Genomic DNA, 19,014 nt, shown 5'->3' on the forward strand with positions numbered 1-19,014 from the left:
TAAAAATGTGGAGGAGGATTTACTTGAAAAAAGCTTGGAAAGTTTTTTAACTCAGAAAAGGCTAGTCAATTTACAAACATTTGCCAAGTAAAAGCCTGAACATAATTATAAGTAAGTTTAAATAGAAATTTTGTAAGTTAAGTTTACTTGAAAATTCCCAGTTAATTTTGTTGATTCTTTGTTTGTAAATTTAACATTAGGTAATGCTTATCACTTTAAAAGTGTAAAACAAAAAATTATTTAGAAAATTCTGCACATATATTTTAAGTAATTCTTAAGCATTGATTTAAATAAAATCTGCAAGTTTATACAATTTACTTTAAAAAAGTAACACTGGATAACCACCATGCTATTTAAGCATGTAGTTTACTTGCAAACATGTAAGTAAGCATGTAGACAGGCTGTTATCCTTTTAAGATAACATACCCACTTAATAAAATGAATAATAAATTGAACACAGAGACCTCAATACTTGGTACACCACACACATTGACGGTAACAATCAGTGAATAGTGTTTGAGTAACAATGGGTCATTTTGAGTAGAAAATAAACTCCAGGTGTCACAAAACAGTATGCTACTAAAACAAACAACAACTAACAACTAAACTAAACAACTAATAACCAAAGCAACCATAAAACAGAGTACATTTTTAATTATAAATGCCCCATTGCATGATGGGAAATATGAGATCAAATCTTTGATATTTACTTAAAGAATCCTGGTAAAAATAACAAACAGTTCCAAGTAAAATATACTTTAAACTTGTATTTCTACTTAGCCAGTTCAATTTGAATCTACTTCTGTATTTAAGTTAAATAAATAAAAACTAAACCTCAAGTAAAAAGACAAAATAATATTTGTTTGTAAAATTTACTTAACTGATGCTACCTTTATTTACAAGTTCAAAAAATCACAGTGTGCAGAGACAGTCCCACAAGAAGTTTGCGGCAACTACAGAGGTATCTCTTTACTCTCCATCGCAGACAAAATCCTCTCACACATTATGCTCGACAGGCTTCTGACATCAGTCTATGAACTGGACCTGCCTGAGTGCCATATATCACCATCAATGGCACCCAGCTCTCAAATGTTACCACCTTCAAGTACCTGGGCAGGCACAATTTACAGCGACATTGCAAGCATTTTGATAAGAAAGGATGTTGAATACGAAAATGTAAGACTCTTTTAGGATGTAAGACACTTTTAGGATTTCTTAAATTGTAAGAACTTTCGCCATTCAAAATCTAAACAACAGTAATGACGTCCTTGTAATATTTGCATACTACCGCACGACTGGTCTGCTTTCTTGTATTTGACTGCTTTCAGAAATCATTTTAACTAGTTGAAGGCCAATGGCCATGGTAAAAAGCACTACTAGCTGCTCAACCTCCTGCTGGGGCACAAATTAAGATGCATCAACCATCGTCACATGTTTAGAGCAAACCCAAAACATCTCCTCTGCCTATGACTCAGTAAAGAGAGAGACCCTTAACCTCCCAATTATCCCAAAATGTGTCCCAAAAACATATTTTCACACAAATGATGTACTTTACTAATACCTGATCAGGCAGATGTTTAGAATGTGACATTGTTTTTTGGCCACATGTGGTTTAGGGGGCACAGAAGGGCAAATGACATGGGCTATGCCACTGACGTGCTTGTTAAAGGGCCTATTGTCTGTCACAGGTGTCTGCCATCATGCCATCTTGTTTGAAAATTACACCCTTCACAGCACACAAGCTTCTTCCTAGTGGGAATGGATACTCTGTCAGCACTGGTTTGCGTGGGGAACGTGTAGCACTGGTAGTTTTATAGATTATCGTGTCATACAGAGATGATCTGTGTTTTAATGTAATTGCTGTTGATGTAAATGGTGGCTATTTCACTGTGACACTGATTAGACAATAATGAGCACAGTTTTAGGGAACACAGTTTATCACCCCAGATACACACATAAACATGCAAATGATCCGCAGATAAATTTAAATCGGGCAAATTCACTTAATGTTCTTACATAATGCCTTTTTTCTTTAATGATAATGCTAATTACAAATAGTTTTTATTTGTAGTTAACTCTTTCACTTTTTGAACTACTGTACATTGGTACGTGGAGATTTTTTATATTGTTTTATTTGCATTGTAATAGCACTAGATAAATTGTCATAACTAATATATAGACAAGCTAACAACCATCTTGCAACATTCTAACAATCATTTAAAATATATTTTTAAAAATATAAATCCTTCCAAAATATACCCTTTTTTTTTAAGTTTTCCCTATAAAACAACTAGTGTTTTCTTAACAGAAAACATATATTATCTAAAATATATTTTTTGCCATGTTTGTATGGATATTTAGAAAATGTATTTTTCAAAACCATTTTAAAATATTATTTTCCGTCATATATTTCAATCCATGAAAATTCATTCACATTTGTCACGTCTGAAAATAAGTTTTATGTGAATATATAACATATTTGAATAAAAATAAATAATGAATAAAACCTAAATGTAGGCTATACTGCAAGACTGTTTTTTTTTTTTTTTTTTTTTTTTTTTTTTTCGAAATACATTCTGAAATAAATTTTGGTATATGAATGTTAAAACGAATTATATTTTAAATATATTTCCTACTTCATTGAGCTTCACTGTATTTGTATAGAAATATTATGTCTATTTTGTTCTTCTTGTTGTGAGGATGGGTTTGGGACGAACTCAGATGCAGACAGGATGTACTGAACACAAGATTTATTATACAAAAAGGGGAAAAACAAAACCCACGAGGGGGAAAACAAGGGCTAGGGTGAACACTAAAAGAATTCTACAAAACACAATAAACAAGGTAAACAAAGACTCTGAACACTAAATACTAACAAACACTCACTGCAAGACAAAGACTTCTTCGAGGGGTTTCTAGGACAAGGTATCTCAGGAGAATGACATGTAGGAACACATAAGTAGAACAATGAACCGACGAAAGACAGAGCACACTAGGAGATCTAAATAGGGGAACAATTAAGACACGACAGGTGGCACAGATACGGCAATCACAACAAGACTAGGATAACAAGGGGGGCGGGGCAAGGGAATGAGACAACACAAGCACATGGCCCAAAGACAAGGCCATGTGCTTGTACACAAAACACGGGTCTGTCATGATCCTGCCTCAAGACTAGAGAAAAGTCGGGACATGAAGGCAGAATCATGACAGAACCCCTCCCTTAAGGAGCGGCTTCCAGACGCTCCCCAAGGGAACATCAAACGCGGGACAAGACTGACTGGGACAGAGACAAAAACCAACAAGACATGACAAATAATAACAAAGGCAAACAAGAATAGACAATGACGGGGTTAGGGTGACAAATCAAAAAAAACAAACAGGGAAGGGGAGGGGGCGGGACCACAAAGTTCATGGGGGACAGACCAGGGTGGGTGGGTGGGGTAGGAATCTTAGGAGGACAGGACGAAGGCTGACGACGGGGGGTACGGGCAGGTCTGGGTGGTGAGGGACGGGGAGGGGTCTCGGGACAACTGACAGGGGACATGACAGGAGCAGACACGGGACGCGGGGGGACAACATCTACTGGACACGGGGGGACAACATCTACTGGACACGGGGGGACGACATCTACGGGACACGGGGGGACGACATCTACGGGACACGGGGAGACGACATCTACGGGACACGGGGAGGCAACGACAGGACACTCGGGATTTCTGGGGACAGGGTCCGGGGACGAGACAGGACTGACGGGGACTTCTAAAATCTGAACAAGACGGGACAAATAATCAGAAAAAGACTTTACAGCTATTACAATGGGCATCTCCTTGTGAGATGAGACCGATTGTAGTAAAGCCTTGGCTGCAGAGTCGGCCGCGGCTCTCTCCTCCGCCCTCGTGACTGCTGACTTAGTGACAGTTCTCATCCTTGCCGGCCCGGGCACGCCAGCGCTCACCGCTGCTGGCTCGGGCACAGTCACCGCTGCTGGCTCGGGCACGCTCTCCGCTGCTGGCTCGGGCACGATCTCCGCTGCTGGCTCGGGCACGCTCTCCGCTGCTGGCACGGGCACGCCAGCGCTCACCGCTGCTGGCACGGGCACGCCAGCGCTCACCGCTGCTGGCACGGGCACGCCAGCGCTCACCGCTGCTGGCTCGGGCACGCCAGCTCTCTCCGCTGCTGGCTCGGGCACGCCAGCTCTCTCCGCTGCTGGCTCGGGCACGCCAGCTCTCTCCGCTGCTGGCTCGGGCACGCCAGCTCTCTCCGCTGCTGGCTCGGGCACGCCAGCTCTCTCCGCTGCTGGCTCGGGCACGCCAGCTCTCTCCGCTGCTGGCTCGGGCACGCCAGCTCTCTCCGCTGCTGGCACGGGAGGAGACAGGGTCACAGGACCGGCAGGCCCCTTCTTCCTCCTCTTCCTCCTCGGGCGCGGTGCAGAGGCTACAGCTGGGTCAGAGGCGGGTTGGGGGAGTTTGGTCTCGGGCAGGGCAGCCTCGGACGCCGAAGACTCTGAAGCTGACTCCCATGAAAGCCGTCTCCCTCGCTTGTTGGGGAGACTTAAGGTAGTGGGAGGTACCTCAGGATCTTGGGAGGGACGTAACTGATCCCCCAGGGTTGCCACGGCCAGGACACGACCCTCCGGGATCGCCGGCAGCTGGGTAGGTGGGGACCTCTGGGGGGTACCCTGCGGCGCCTCCTGGGAGAACTTCTCCCACAGCCGGGCATAATTGTAGAGAACCCACTCGTTCTCAGGCGAGTATGGCAGGGCAACCCTTTTCTTCTCGGCGGGGGACGACATCCAACACTGTTGGCGGAACTCCAATTGGGATTGAGGAGTGGGGGACATCCTGTCTGCTGAGTTCCTATTTGGTCGGTTCATTCTGTTGTGAGGATGGGTTTGGGACGAACTCAGATGCAGACAGGATGTACTGAACACAAGATTTATTATACAAAAAGGGGAAAAACAAAACCCACGAGGGGGAAAACAAGGGCTAGGGTGAACACTAAAAGAATTCTACAAAACACAATAAACAAGGTAAACAAAGACTCTGAACACTAAATACTAACAAACACTCACTGCAAGACAAAGACTTCTTCGAGGGGTTTCTAGGACAAGGTATCTCAGGAGAATGACATGTAGGAACACATAAGTAGAACAATGAACCGACGAAAGACAGAGCACACTAGGAGATCTAAATAGGGGAACAATTAAGACACGACAGGTGGCACAGATACGGCAATCACAACAAGACTAGGATAACAAGGGGGGCGGGGCAAGGGAATGAGACAACACAAGCACATGGCCCAAAGACAAGGCCATGTGCTTGTACACAAAACACGGGTCTGTCATGATCCTGCCTCAAGACTAGAGAAAAGTCGGGACATGAAGGCAGAATCATGACACTTCTGAGGTAGTTTCAAAGAAACATCAGAAACAATATTGATATTCAGATAAAAATTATGGAGAACTCCCTTAAGCTTTATAAACTATGAAATCAAAGGCTCTCAGAACTAAACACTTCCTCTATAGGCAGAATTAGCATTACCATTATACAGTAATGTTTGTTTTAGCATCCAGAGTAACCGGTAAATGTCACTATGTTCCTGAGATCATCCAGACACTCCACATTCGGCCCCTCAGGCTGCACACCCTGTCACTAGCTGTCCCGCATCTGTCAGGCAGCAAAAGAGCACATAGCACCAATCATCCCTCAACCCAACCCAACTGAGCTAAATGTGCAAACATTATTAGCATAATAAAGCACAGTAATCATTCATATGTTGATACCAAAACAATATGTATTTTATCAGAATACACAATTGTTTCTGAATAGAAATAAATAGAAAAACACACAGTTTGGTTCCAGATGGTGTAATTCCATTGTCTACCAGCAGGGCTAATACTAATCAACCAAACACTGACACCCATACTACCTGCACCAGACTAGTAAGGAGTATTTGAAGTGTTTTCAAGTATTTTGGGGGATGGGGGGCTTGGTAACACTTTTTAGGATTCTGATGCATTCACTCTTCAAATCTGACGAAGAAACAAACTCATCTATATATCTTGGATGGCCAGAGTAAATATTCAGCAATTTTATGTATTTTTGGGTGAATCTTTTTTTTCTTCATTTTTTGTATATATATATTTTTTTATCACTACTCAGTTGATATCTAAATAAAAAAAGACTTGTCCACACCCTCCTAAAACGCCTAATTTAAACACTCCCACATGTCTATGTCACGATGTGGGGAGATTTTCATAATGCTGCCCAAATGTTAATGCAAAGAAAAAGGTGTAACTTTTATTCTCGCCATGTTGTGGAGACGCTGTGTGACACTGTGAAAGTGAAACTACTTTGTTTGGCCTTCCAAAAGAGCAAGATATGCGCTTCATCATAGAGCTGATCCGTGCAGGTCGCTGAGGAAATACATTAACTTCAAGCTGTGGATTGTAGGATCGGGTCCAGCAAGGGGTCATCACATGTGGTTGCCGCAAGCTCCTTCGTCAAATCCACCGACAGTCTGGTGCTTGTGACTCGCAGTCTGTAAGTGGAGCGTAGAGTAGCAATTGTTGTTGGTCATTTCTCCGATCACAAATGCAGACATGGTTTTATGTTTATGCAGCGCAATACGCAATGCCACGTGTAAAAAGACAGCATAAGTCATTCTATTCAGTAATAATGTCCCCACTAGATGTAGCAAATGCCGAGTTTGTAATTGGTTTTACTGTTTTCGTCTTGTTGTGCCTGGAGATGGCATCACAGTATGTTAAGGGGCGTAACATTTCTGTCACATGCTTGAGGTATTCGGCCAGTCACAACACACTGGATAACTGGCCAATCAGAGCACACCTCACTTTTCAGAACAATGAGTTTAGTAAAAAAACAACACGTCTCAGAAGGCAGAACATTGAGGAGAAAATATAATGTACAGCGTGTGGAAAACAATGTGCTTTTTAAACCACGTAAGCACATTTCATTACACCAAATACACAAAATAATGTTATTTTTAGCAACATCATCTGATCTCTTATAATAATTAGAAATTACTTTTATTCAGCCAGAAAATTAGTCAACATAGAGGTTCTATGCAAAGCCTAAAGACAATAGTGCACTATGAAAAAGGATTACGTGCTTTCAGAAGATGGATTTCCAAAATCAAAGTCAAAAAACTAAATAAATACAAAAATAAAAAATCTTATAAATCCAATATTTTTTCATAAATGTTTAAAATAAAACATTAAGCTGCCTTTAGATTTAGACAGTTTTTTATTATTTTTATTTACTTTTTTTTATTATTACTTTCACTACCAAATTAATCTAATCTAATAGAGTCTAATCTAATGTGATTTTATCTAAAATCTGCTGGTTTCTAAACCACTGTTCTCAAGAGGAAACCCTCCTGTGGTGAAACATGGAACAACAATACAAATATGTCTTGTCTGTCCGAAAACATATTGCGTTCATTTTTTTCTCAAGCAATTTCCACAACATACATTTTTAATTACATTTTAATATTTAATGTTACATTATATATTAAAACTGGTGCTTAGCATTTTTTTAAAAGACGAATATATAACTAACAAACATCAACTGCTAAGCAGCTAATCACAAAAAGGAACATATAAGACATGCATTAATATTAAACCTCTATGAGAAGTTATGTAAATATACCTAAACCTTATTGCTGGACAGTAACTTGAATTCTCTAATGCCCGCTAGAGGACGCAACACGACAACTAACTGCTTTATATAATACCATGAACAGCAAATAAATCTAACAATAGTTTAATAATTGAATAATCCGTATAACAATCCTATTATATATATATATATATATTATATATCATATTATTAATATATAATTTTTATATTAATCATGCTATGCATTGTATTATTAGAAATGTATAATATATAACATATTTAATATAATAATAATAATAATTATTATTATTATAATGGTGATATTAAAATAATACATGTATGCATTCATTTTTTTAATGATATTATTTAAAATGTGTATATTTTATCAAATGCTCTTACATTTAAAGTAGAACTATTTCTGCACTCTGAGCTGCCTGTGAAGCGAAACTGCGCGTGCGCTCGTGTTCTCACGCTCGGATCAGTCAGAGTAAAACTGGAGTCTCGTCTGTCCACGCTGAGCGGTTTCACTATGAACACGCATGTTATTTACTAACAGCCTGAGCAGCGCAGAGCGTCTGTTTTCAAAGGTAAGACATTTCTTTGGATTATACTGCTGTTTTGTTCCCACTCAGTTTGATGAGAGTGTCTTTTATCAGCCGGTGTTGTTACTGTCGCGCCCGTGCGTGGAAACAACTCGGATGAAAGTCTATTGATCTTACTTGGAGCCTTGCTTTGGAAGTGTTTATTTTGTCTAGACACTAGAATAACTTGGTCTTGTTTTAAAATATAGCCAGTTCACAACTAAAAGTTACGGGTAAATAAACTTAATGTGACTTTAGTTGCAACACATGCGAAAGCGATTGATGTTGCCGTTGGAGTCTTTTATCATTTATATTTACATCAAGAGCTCAAATAATGCCGCATTATTTATCTAAACTGAATTGTGTCAGCCATAAGTCTGTTTTAGAACTCTTGCATGTCAAATAAATCCATCCCGGATCACGTTCAGCTTCCCAAAATAACATTTTATCACTAAACCTACTTTAATTATATGTTTTAATGTTTAAAATGTGAAAAATGACTTATTTTCAGAATGGAAATGAGAAGGTAAATAGTGCTTCAGTTCCAGTGCACTACGCCATTTGCTGGCAGCTCCCATGAGACATGAGCTTCGTGGTGAAACCTTGAACTTCAGAAGGACGGGATGCATTGTGGTCACCAGCCTACTTCCTTACCTTCTTTCAGGGCGCAAGGTGTGGCCCACGCCTGTTTCCACTTGTGTGTTTAGCTACCTAATATCAAACCCTTCACTGTGTCCTCATATCGCATTCAAGGTGTTGCCAGAAGTCACTGGACTAGATGTTCTTTTGCATTGTATTAAAATACTTTCACCAGAGGATGTGGGCCAGCGGAAACCATGCGTTTCTTTCTCTGAAAGCCTCCAGTGAGAACTAATGAACCACAGTCACACTGACATGTGTGGCCTGCTGCACATATGTGTAACCTCAGAAAGAGGATAATTGTGTCGGAGACACTTTGAATGAGCCTTACATCGTTACATTTTGCTTGTCATAATGTTGGAGGGTTAAATGAAGCATTGAAAGATGAACTGTGACATTGAGCATGTTTTGCAGACTGCTTAATTTGCATTGTGCATGCAATACACTATTAGATCATCTGGGAAGAAGGTAACATGTTGCAGCCTGTCATCTAATAATGGGTTACGTGCTCTGTCTCATTTTGTGTCGCTTCTAGAAATACTGTTGTTTAAACTTTGTGCACGCAGCTGGAAAAGATCTTTCATCACCAAAAATTCATATCTGGCTAATTTTCGACCTTTTTTAAAGTTGTTTGGATATCTGCAGCTGTAAGACGTTTAATGTTTGTAAAGCATCTCAATAAGTTTGGTGGACAGCTCTGCAAAATGGTTAGCGTTTCTGTAAAGTGGTTTTTGGTCTTCTGATGAAAACTTTGTGACATTAAGAGGCCAAACGTTCCAGACGCTCAAATTTTTCACACCTCACACCTTTTCTTCGGTGTCCAAAGTTGAAAAGGCCAATTGAGTTTTCCCTGTTGAAGAGTCGGGGAAATAAGCTGAGCTATTTTAACTTTGCTTTTGTTGTTTTTTTGCTAGACTTGAGCAACACGATGAACCGTTTTTCATTGTGTCTAAGCACAGGGCTCAGCCTGATCCATCAATAATAATAATAATAATAATTATAATAATAATAATAAAAGTCTATTTTTGATTAATTGTTACAGTTCACAGTCAAAATACCTGTCTTGGAAAGTGCGTTCGAAAAAACTGTAAGTGAAAGTTAAACAGTCGTCTCTTAAAGTTACCGTGCCTGATTTAACATTTGCTGTCGGTGTCTTTAATGTAATCCAAGAAGATGAAAGACAGAAAATCACTCACTGCTCTTGACTTAATTACTTTAACTGTGGATAAATTCTTATTAAAATTACAAACCAAAAATTATTCAGACACCAGATGTAATTGTTTATATTGTTTTACTAGTCGGTGCAGGGCACTATAACTCACTTCACAAGTGAGTACAGCAAAATAAAGCGAGCTGTGACATATTATTCCCCAAAATCATTTATTTTACATTGAAGACTATGCAGTGCTATTTTACATTCAGTTATTCATTTTCTGTACCTGGACACCGACAAACTTGAAAAAAACTTAAACATTGTGTAAATAGCACAATTAAAAAAATATAACGAACATACAAATTAAACAGTTTCAACCCCAGCTACGGCCCTGCTAGCCTACACCATACAACTAATTAAAACGTACTGTAAAAATATAAAAATATAAATAAAATACACTATATTAATATAAGAAAATATTATTCCTATTTCCTGTGATGAATTACTCTCGGTTTGGTTGAGTTTAAGTTAGGCTTATGCACATACGTTTAAGATATTGGCGTATGGACTTTAAGTTGTGACATTATGTGTTTAATTATTAAATCACTTTTTGTTTCCCAGGGATATTTCATAGTGTGTATCACATGCTAAACTCCATGTAGGCTGTGATGTAGGCTGATTGTTTTGATTTTACAATATTGTACTCCAGACAGTTTGAGAAGATCCATGGCATACAGTACATGAGATGTTACAAAACCCCTATTTATTTGTGTTAATTTATTGTCTGTTTGACTCTTGGGTTTCGGTGAGATTCTGCAGCTTGGTTACATATCTTCAAATTACGTGGTCAGTCCGGGGAAAGTCTGAGCCTGATGTGAAACTTGATGTGGCTAAACTTCACTTTTGTACACAGTTTTTTTTATATAACCTACACGGGAAAGTTCAAGTGTTTGTTGAAGTCGTTCTCGAAACGATCCCAAAGCTGTCCCAAAGGTGAATATTCACACTTCCATATAAACTGTAGTGCATCTCTGCTATGTGCATTGCTCTTGTCTGCATATTAGCTACTTCCAGTAAAATCTGCTGAATTGAGCACAGATCTTTCCCCATCAGCACCTTTTCATTGCCCTCCTGCCGCTGACCTGTGATTAATTGTTTTAACAAAGGAAACGCTCCTGCTGTGCAAATGACAGCCTGGTGGTGGTGGTGACACACCTGTATGGCTTTGGCTGTACATCCCATGGTCTTTTCAACAGGATCCAACTGTGGCTTTAGAGCTTGCATTTAGTTTAAAGAAGTAATGCATGATGCATTTTGTAGTTGTGTAAATCAAAATTTAACATTCAAGGCTTCTTATTCCATTATGCTTTTGTGTCAAAAATGGATAAAAAAAATAAAAAAAAAAAGTCTGAATTATTAACATTTTGTTTCACTTAGACCTTAGACCTTTAGCATCTCACATAGTTGCACTCAAATTGTGCCACTGGTTTCATCTGAAACTTCAAAGAATGACTGCATCGCAGCAGACTTATAATTGGAAGCATGCGGTTATTTCTTAAGACCTGTGGGAAACTTGTCTTCTTTAGTTTCATGAGAAGTTTTAAGCAGAGCTTTGGTTCTAACCTTTGCTTGGATGGTGATTTTGTTAAACCTAAAGAAAAATGGTTCATAGTTTTAAGTACCATTTACTGCACAAGGAAGGACGTTTCTACTGACATCAGAAGCACTGTTGCTCAAGTTACTCTGAAAATGTAATCAAAGTACTAATTACTGATTATTTCTTTTAAAAGTAATCACGTTACTGTTATGATTACTTTATTTCAAAAGTAATAAGTAATTAGTTGCATTACTTGGTAAGTTACTTTTTTCTCCATGAAATTTATGAAATCCCAGCATAGGCTACACGCTCCTAATAAATATGTTATAACAGCATCAACATTCACAGAACAGTTATTTTTAACTAAAGCAAGATGCTGCTGCGTGCATGGTTTGGATGGCAGAATGCCAGCAAAGAGCGCTGCATTTATAATCTCTAAAAGACATCTCAGTTCATCGCAATCTCATAAATCTCTGTTCTAACACAATAAACATCATCTTTCATAATGTCTACAATTCGTGTATTACAATGAGAGGATTTGTGAGCATGCAAATTTCAGCACTGCATTGCTCAACGCTGCAAACGTGTGTTATATTCTGACCCATACTCAGAATTCGTGCTCTGCATTTAACCCATCCAAAGTGCACACACACATCAGTGAACACACACACACACCGTGAACACACACACACACATCGAGCAGTGGGCAGCCATTTATGCTGCGGCGCCCGGGGAGCAGTTGGGGGTTCGGTTCCTTGCTCAGGGCACCTCAGTCGTGGTTTTGCCAGCCCAAGACTCAAACCCACAACCCTAGGGTTAGGAGTCAACTCTCTAACCACTAGGCCACGACTTCCCCTTTTTAAGAAACTTCCCATTTATTTGTGCAATAGATGAATAACCATTTATTTGTTTAGATATTTTATCTTTAGATATTTCTATTTTCGGTAGTCCTATGAATCATTTTGTTCTCCCGCACATACGAGTGTCCACCCTCTTGCACCAGCACTCGTGCATCTTCTCCCGCGCTGATGTTGCGTAGGGGCTCGCTGGAGCAGGTCTCTTATACACTGGTACTTGACTTGACAGTGCGTGTAGGCCTACTACATCCTTTTTACCATCTCTAGATTATAAAACACTGCGTTCTGTCAGCAATGTAATGCTGCAGTAACGTATAGAGACCTCAGCTTGTAACTACTCTAATTACTATTTCTAAAATTATAACGCATTAAATTACTGTTACTAAAAAAGTAATCAAATTACAGTAACGAGTAACTAAGAAATGCGTTACTGCCCAACACTGATCACAAGGCCTACTTGTAGTGGCCCACATTTTTGATCATATGATATCTGTCAAGCCATTAAGTTCCCCAAGTCATAGACGAGACTCACTGTGGTAAATAAATTATGCTTGCATCTCTTGCTAGCTGTGACCTGTTTTCTCTGGTCAGCTCACGGGAGACTTAATGCTTCTCAGAGAAGCCTTTCCCTACAGAAATCAAAGTGTTTTTAGCACAAGATCAAGTCTTAAGACTGTGATCTGTTTATTGTGGCTCATTTGACTTCTCAAGAGGTTGAGGATAGTGTTGTTTCATTATTTAATCATCTAGCCTACATGTTGAAAATCTGAACAGCATATGACTCTTTTTCTTCCGTCGAACACAAATGAAGGAATGCTGAATAATGTAGGCTAACTCCAATGTTTTACATATAATGAAAGTGAAAGGAGATGTGGGCTGTTTATTTATAAATTATGCAGTATATCACAGAAGAAAACATCAGTCTATCACATTAAGAAGTTTAAAATACTGTCAGGAACAAAAATATATATATTTTTAAAGTATTTTTATGGGTACAAAATCTTGTTTTTTGCACATTCTCTACCCCTGAAGGTGCCTATTAGTACCTTAATGTAGTAGGCTAATATGTTCCTTTAATAATGTATACATTGGGGTAAATAAGGTAAAATAAGGGTCCTGTATCAGTGACAAGCTGCTGTACCCCTAAAGGTAAAATTTTTAGCCTTTTTTTCCCGAGAGTGAAGGGAAGTATGAAAGGGAATTTTAGATTTCCATGATCTAAGTGGGACAGGTGGTTAAACAGAGAAAGGTGGCCATGTGTCTCGGCAGAGCAGTTGTCTGGTGAACTGTAGACTCTGTAAGAGTCCCACCTGTCCACAGAGAATGTGAACTAACAGACCTCGACAGTTTTCAACACATGGAGGAAAGTATCAGCTGTGAAAGTCCTGCTCTGTCAATTTTGGATATAGTTCATTTGATTCCTCAAACAAGAGGAAACTTTTTTGGACACACTTTTGAGTTGCATTTGTATTCAAATTGACTAACAGACAACTTATTAATGGTTCATTCACCCTGAAATGGCCTGATTATCTTGTACAGTGGGGCTAGTGACCAGCACAGAACCAAACATTTGGTAACACTTTAGTAGGGACCAATTCTCACTATCAGCTAGTTCCTTATTACCATACCTATCAACATCTTGGCTGTTTATTTTTAGTACTTATTCTGCATGACCATATTCTAATCTACATCCCTAATTCTACACAATATTTAAACTTAACACCTACCTTAATACCTATTTATAAGCTGCATATAAGGAGTTTGAAGAAAAAGTTATAATTAATAGTTTGTTGATAAGGAGAATTGGACCTTAAAATAAATGGTGACCAAAAATGTCCTTGCTCAAATATCAAATTCCCATCAAAGCTTGGGTTTGTGACTGAAGCTGACCACATTGGTTCATCTACATGCTGAATCGATGGTCTGCACAGCGGTGCGTAATAGTTGATGGATTGCCCATGTGACTTAAGTCCTGGTGTCCCTGTGCACTCTGTGAGTTTGTCCTGCACAAGAATGTTGTCTGAAGAATTAGCTGACATCACAGCACTTGTCTGTTGGCTTCAGGCAGAACTTGGATAATACTGATGGAATGTGAATGCCTTCTGATCATTTTCATGTGTTTCAGCCAAGCAGACCTGATTAGTAAAGCATCATATTCAGACTCTAAGAAACAAATTTGCCCGTGCCTAGATGAGCCAGTTTACTCAAAGTCTTCTGTTTGTTTTCTTCCTTTCCCAGATTTTGAAATGAAGAAGGACATTGATACTCTAATAGCGGAAGAACGGGCTGAGATCATCAGAAAATATGAGAAGGCAAGTTACATCCTTTCAGTTGTCTACCTTTTGACTGTTCTATAGTTTTGATCTTTGGTTGAGCCGATGTCCAGACAAGGGGAAACTGGTTAATGATTGTCAGCAATGCATATTGACAAAGTAGCCCAATTAAAATAGTAAGTGGTCATTAATCAAATCAGATGATTTTGCAGTAAACAGTCCTTTTGGAGATGCCATGATTTGAGGTAGGACTGCTTGATTATGGAAAAAGCATAATCATGATTATTTTGGTCAATATTGTAATCACGGTTATTTAACACGATTATGAGGGTGACAAAACTTTATATGAGTGATTTATTTATAGATAGTGATAGATATCAAATATGCATTTCCTGTAGGTGTGCACCTTGAGCTAAGAGATGACTTTACATGTCCGTGTTCTGTTCCGTCTCTGAGCGCATATCTCTTCCTGAGGAGCAGGACAAGTTCTCTTTCATGCTTTTAAATGAATAAATGTACAAACCTGATTCCAAAAAAAGTTGGGACACTATAAAATTTGTGAATAAAAACAGAATAAAATGATGTGGAAGTTTCACATTTCAATATTTTATTCAGAATACAACATAGATGACATATCAAATGTTTAAATTGAGAAACATAATTTTAAGGGAAAAATAAGTTGATTATAAATTTCATGGCATCAAGACATCTCAAAAAAGTTAGGACAGGGCCATGTTAACCACTGTGTGGCATCCCCTCTTCTTTTTATAACAGTCTGCAAACATCTGGGGACTGAGGAGACAAGTTGATCAAGTTTAGGAATAGGAATGTTCCCATTCTTGTCTAATACAGGCTTCTAGTTGCTCAACTGTCTTAGGTCTTCTTTGTCACATCTTCCTCTTTATGATGCGCCAAATGTATTCTATGGGTGAAAGATCTGGACCGCAGGCTGGTCTTTTCACTCCCCGGATCCTTCTTCTAGCCATGATGTTGTAATTGATGCAGTATGTGGTCTGGCATTGTCATTGGAAAATGCAAGGTCTTCCCTGAAAGAGACGACGTCTGAATGGGAGCATATGTTGTTCTAGAACTTGGATATACCTTTCAGCATTGATGGTGCCTTTCCAGATGTGCAAGCTGCCCATGCCATACTCACTCATGCAACCCCATACCATCAGAGATGCAGTCAAGTCTTCTGAACTGAGCGCTGATAACAACTTGGGTTGTCTTTGTTCTCTTTAGTCTGGATTACATGGCGTCCCAGTTTTCCAAAAAGAGCTTCAAATTTTGATTCGTCTGACCACAGAACAGTTTTCCACTTTGCCAAAGTCCATTTTAAATGAGCCTTGGCCCAGAGAAAACACCTGCACTTCTGGATCATGTTTAGATATGGCATCTTTTTTGACCTATAGAGTTTTAGACGGCAACAGCGAATGGCACGGTGGATTGTGTTCACCAACAATGTGTTCTGGAAGTATTCCTGAGCCCATGTTGGGATTTCCATTACAGTAGCATTCCTGTATGTGATGCAGTGCTGTCTAAGGGCCCGAAAATCACAGGCATCCAGTATGGTTTTACAGCCTTGACCCTTACACACAGAGATTGTTCCAGATTCTCTGAATCTTTAGATGATATTATGCACTTTTTGATATTGCTCCGCTATTTTTCTATTACCACACAATTTTTTTCACCACAGCATTCATCAGCCCATCTTGACTTCTGAGAGACACTGCCACTCTGAGAGGCTCTTTTTACAACCAATCATGTTGCCAATTGACCTAATAAATTGCAATTGCAAGTCCTCCAGCTGTTCCTTATATGTACATTTAACTTTTCCGGCCTCTTATTGCTACCTGTCCCAACTTTTTTGGAATGTGTAGCTCTCATGAAATCCAAAGTGAGACAATATTTGGCATGACATTTCAAAATATCTCATTTTAAACATTTAATGTTATCTATATTCTATTGTGAATAAAATATAAGTTTATGAGATTTGTAAATTAATCCATTCCTTTTTTACTAACGATTTGTACAGTGTCCCAACTTTTTTGGAATCGGGTTTGTACTTTGATGAATCAAGCACGTCCCATTTAGCAAATGTCACGTTACACAATTTTACTGATTTGCACGGGAAATTGGTCTTATATGGCAGAATGTAAGTGCAGCGCTGCTAAGGGGGCGGAATAGGGCGTGATAATCATTTAATCTGGATTATTGCATTTTCATAATCGTTAGAGGCCGAAATCAAACCCTTTTTTTTCCCCAGATTAATTGAACAACCCTTATTTGAGGTTATGCCACTGCTTGGAGTAGTATAGAGGGTATTTTTTATTGCTCAAGGGAATGATTGTGATAGCTCATGGATCAACTATCCCAGATATTTAGCCACTAGACTACACTACCCAAAAATTGTGATCTAAAACAGGGGTGTCCAGTCTTGCTCCTGGAGAGCCAGTGTCCAGAGTGTAACTCCAACACACTTACCTCAAAGTTTCTAGTGAGTATGAGGACCTTGATTAGCTAGTTCAGGTTTGTTTATTAATTGGGGTTGGAGCAGAACTCTACAGGACTTTTATCTGAAACTCATTCAAATTAAATTTAGATAAGACCAAGTTCAAATGTAAATATGTATTAGTTTCTTCTGCTTTTAATTGCTCCATCAGATGGCAGTTTATTGTGTATAAACTGCCTACACAGGGTTGTGGGATATCATTGAAGGTACATCTGTGCGGCACACTGTACATTTCAATATGTTAATGTAACTTAAAAAAATCATGATCAAATCAAAATCACTCAATATATTAAAATTTTATTCAGAGACCAATTTATAAAAACTTGACTATATCATGTAATCTTAACTAGATTTTTCTGAAGCAATAAGCGCCAATAAGTGCATTCACAGAAGCTTTCCCAGAAGAAGGCCAGATCTTCGTAGACAGAATGTTATGTGAACATTGGACAATCCTTTGTGCCTTCATGCTTCCATATACAGCTTGCAAAACCAGCAAGTTTTAGCTTTCGGATACAGCCAAAATCTTTGGAGGAGGAAGTGTTTTGACAGACAACAGCTGGATGTCATGCTAACATTGCTGCTACGCTCAAATATTGACTACTGCATATTTGGAAGTTCTCAGCGTTCTTCAGATACCTTTAGATAAGGCTGTGGAGACAGATTAGATGTTCAGGATAGACAGAAATATAATCTGTTAGCAGAAATTTTAGATTCTGGGGGTTTCTTGTATCAACTCTTGTTTATTTTGGAGATCTGAATTGTTCTATTCAAGAAGTGGGGCGTTTTCAAACATTCTTCCTTAAAAGGAATAGTTAACCCAAAATAAATATAAAATTGCTGGAAAAGTTATTACTTGCTCACCAGTGAATCCTCTGCAGTGAACGGGTGCCGTCAGAATGAGAGTCCACAAGTAATCCAGACTCCAGTCCATTAATTAACATCTTGTGAAGAGAAAAGCTGCGTGATTGTAAGAAGCAAATCCACCATTAAGGCATTTTAACTTTAAACCATCACACATTCGTAATCCATAATAATGTTCCCTTCAGTGAAAAAGTCCAAAATCCATATCAGAACTAATTTAGACTGTTTTGGCTTGTAAACGGGGCTTTATATGTAAATATATCTCTCATAATTCATACAAGACAACGTTTTCGACTGGAGAAAATTTGGTGAACTATTCCTTTAACTTTAAGAGTTCCAGCCATCTCTTGGTTTGAGGGTCTTTTGCCTTTGCTCCAGTTTCTCAGTTTGTTTGTTGGGCCGGTTGCAGGGCAGGCAGGAGGGTGTGCACATTAACCCATGGGAGGATGCAGACTACAGCATCTACAAGGTCACGGACCGCTTCGGTTTCCTGCAGTAAGTCTCTGTCCTGGCAGTTTTAACACACAATAACCTCTGTCTTCAGTTGAAGATGTTAAACGCTCAACTGTTTCATCAGAGAATATGTGCGAACTATGTTATGAAAAATATGGCTTTTATGTGTATTTTGGTTAACTGACTGACCACTAGAACGTGTTGTCAGGATTATTTTTCATAAAGCCACAGTAAAATCTCATGTTATTTGAATGGAGCTTCTGATTCTTGTACAGGTTAAACAATCATTTCTTCTTTGTAATTTGTTTTTCCTAGTGAAAAGGAACTGCCAACACCGACCGCGGCGGAGGAGAAGGTGACTATTAGGATATCGTCTTTCTTTGCAGCTGAAATTATTGTTAAATCTTTTATGGCAAAAAACAGTTTAGAGAAATTAGCCAATTGA

At 38.9% G+C, this 19,014-nt stretch overlaps 1 protein-coding gene across 1 annotated transcript in view; it reads left to right on the forward strand.

Annotated features, from left to right (window-relative positions):
• The first annotated feature begins 8,083 nt into the window (after positions 1 to 8,083).
• LOC128014473 (USP6 N-terminal-like protein) overlaps positions 8,084 to 19,014 on the forward strand; it is a 28,703-nt gene continuing 17,772 nt past the window's right edge. The window contains exons 1-4 of the mRNA XM_052598067.1: positions 8,084 to 8,230; positions 14,709 to 14,782; positions 18,526 to 18,611; positions 18,885 to 18,924. Coding sequence (XP_052454027.1) covers positions 14,717 to 14,782; positions 18,526 to 18,611; positions 18,885 to 18,924 — 192 coding nt within the window. The 5' untranslated portion in view covers positions 8,084 to 8,230; positions 14,709 to 14,716. The remainder of the gene's footprint in view (positions 8,231 to 14,708; positions 14,783 to 18,525; positions 18,612 to 18,884; positions 18,925 to 19,014) is intronic.

The sequence above is a fragment of the Carassius gibelio genome, chromosome B25 (assembly GCF_023724105.1).
Source record: "Carassius gibelio isolate Cgi1373 ecotype wild population from Czech Republic chromosome B25, carGib1.2-hapl.c, whole genome shotgun sequence".
Lineage (NCBI taxonomy): Eukaryota > Metazoa > Chordata > Actinopteri > Cypriniformes > Cyprinidae > Carassius > Carassius gibelio.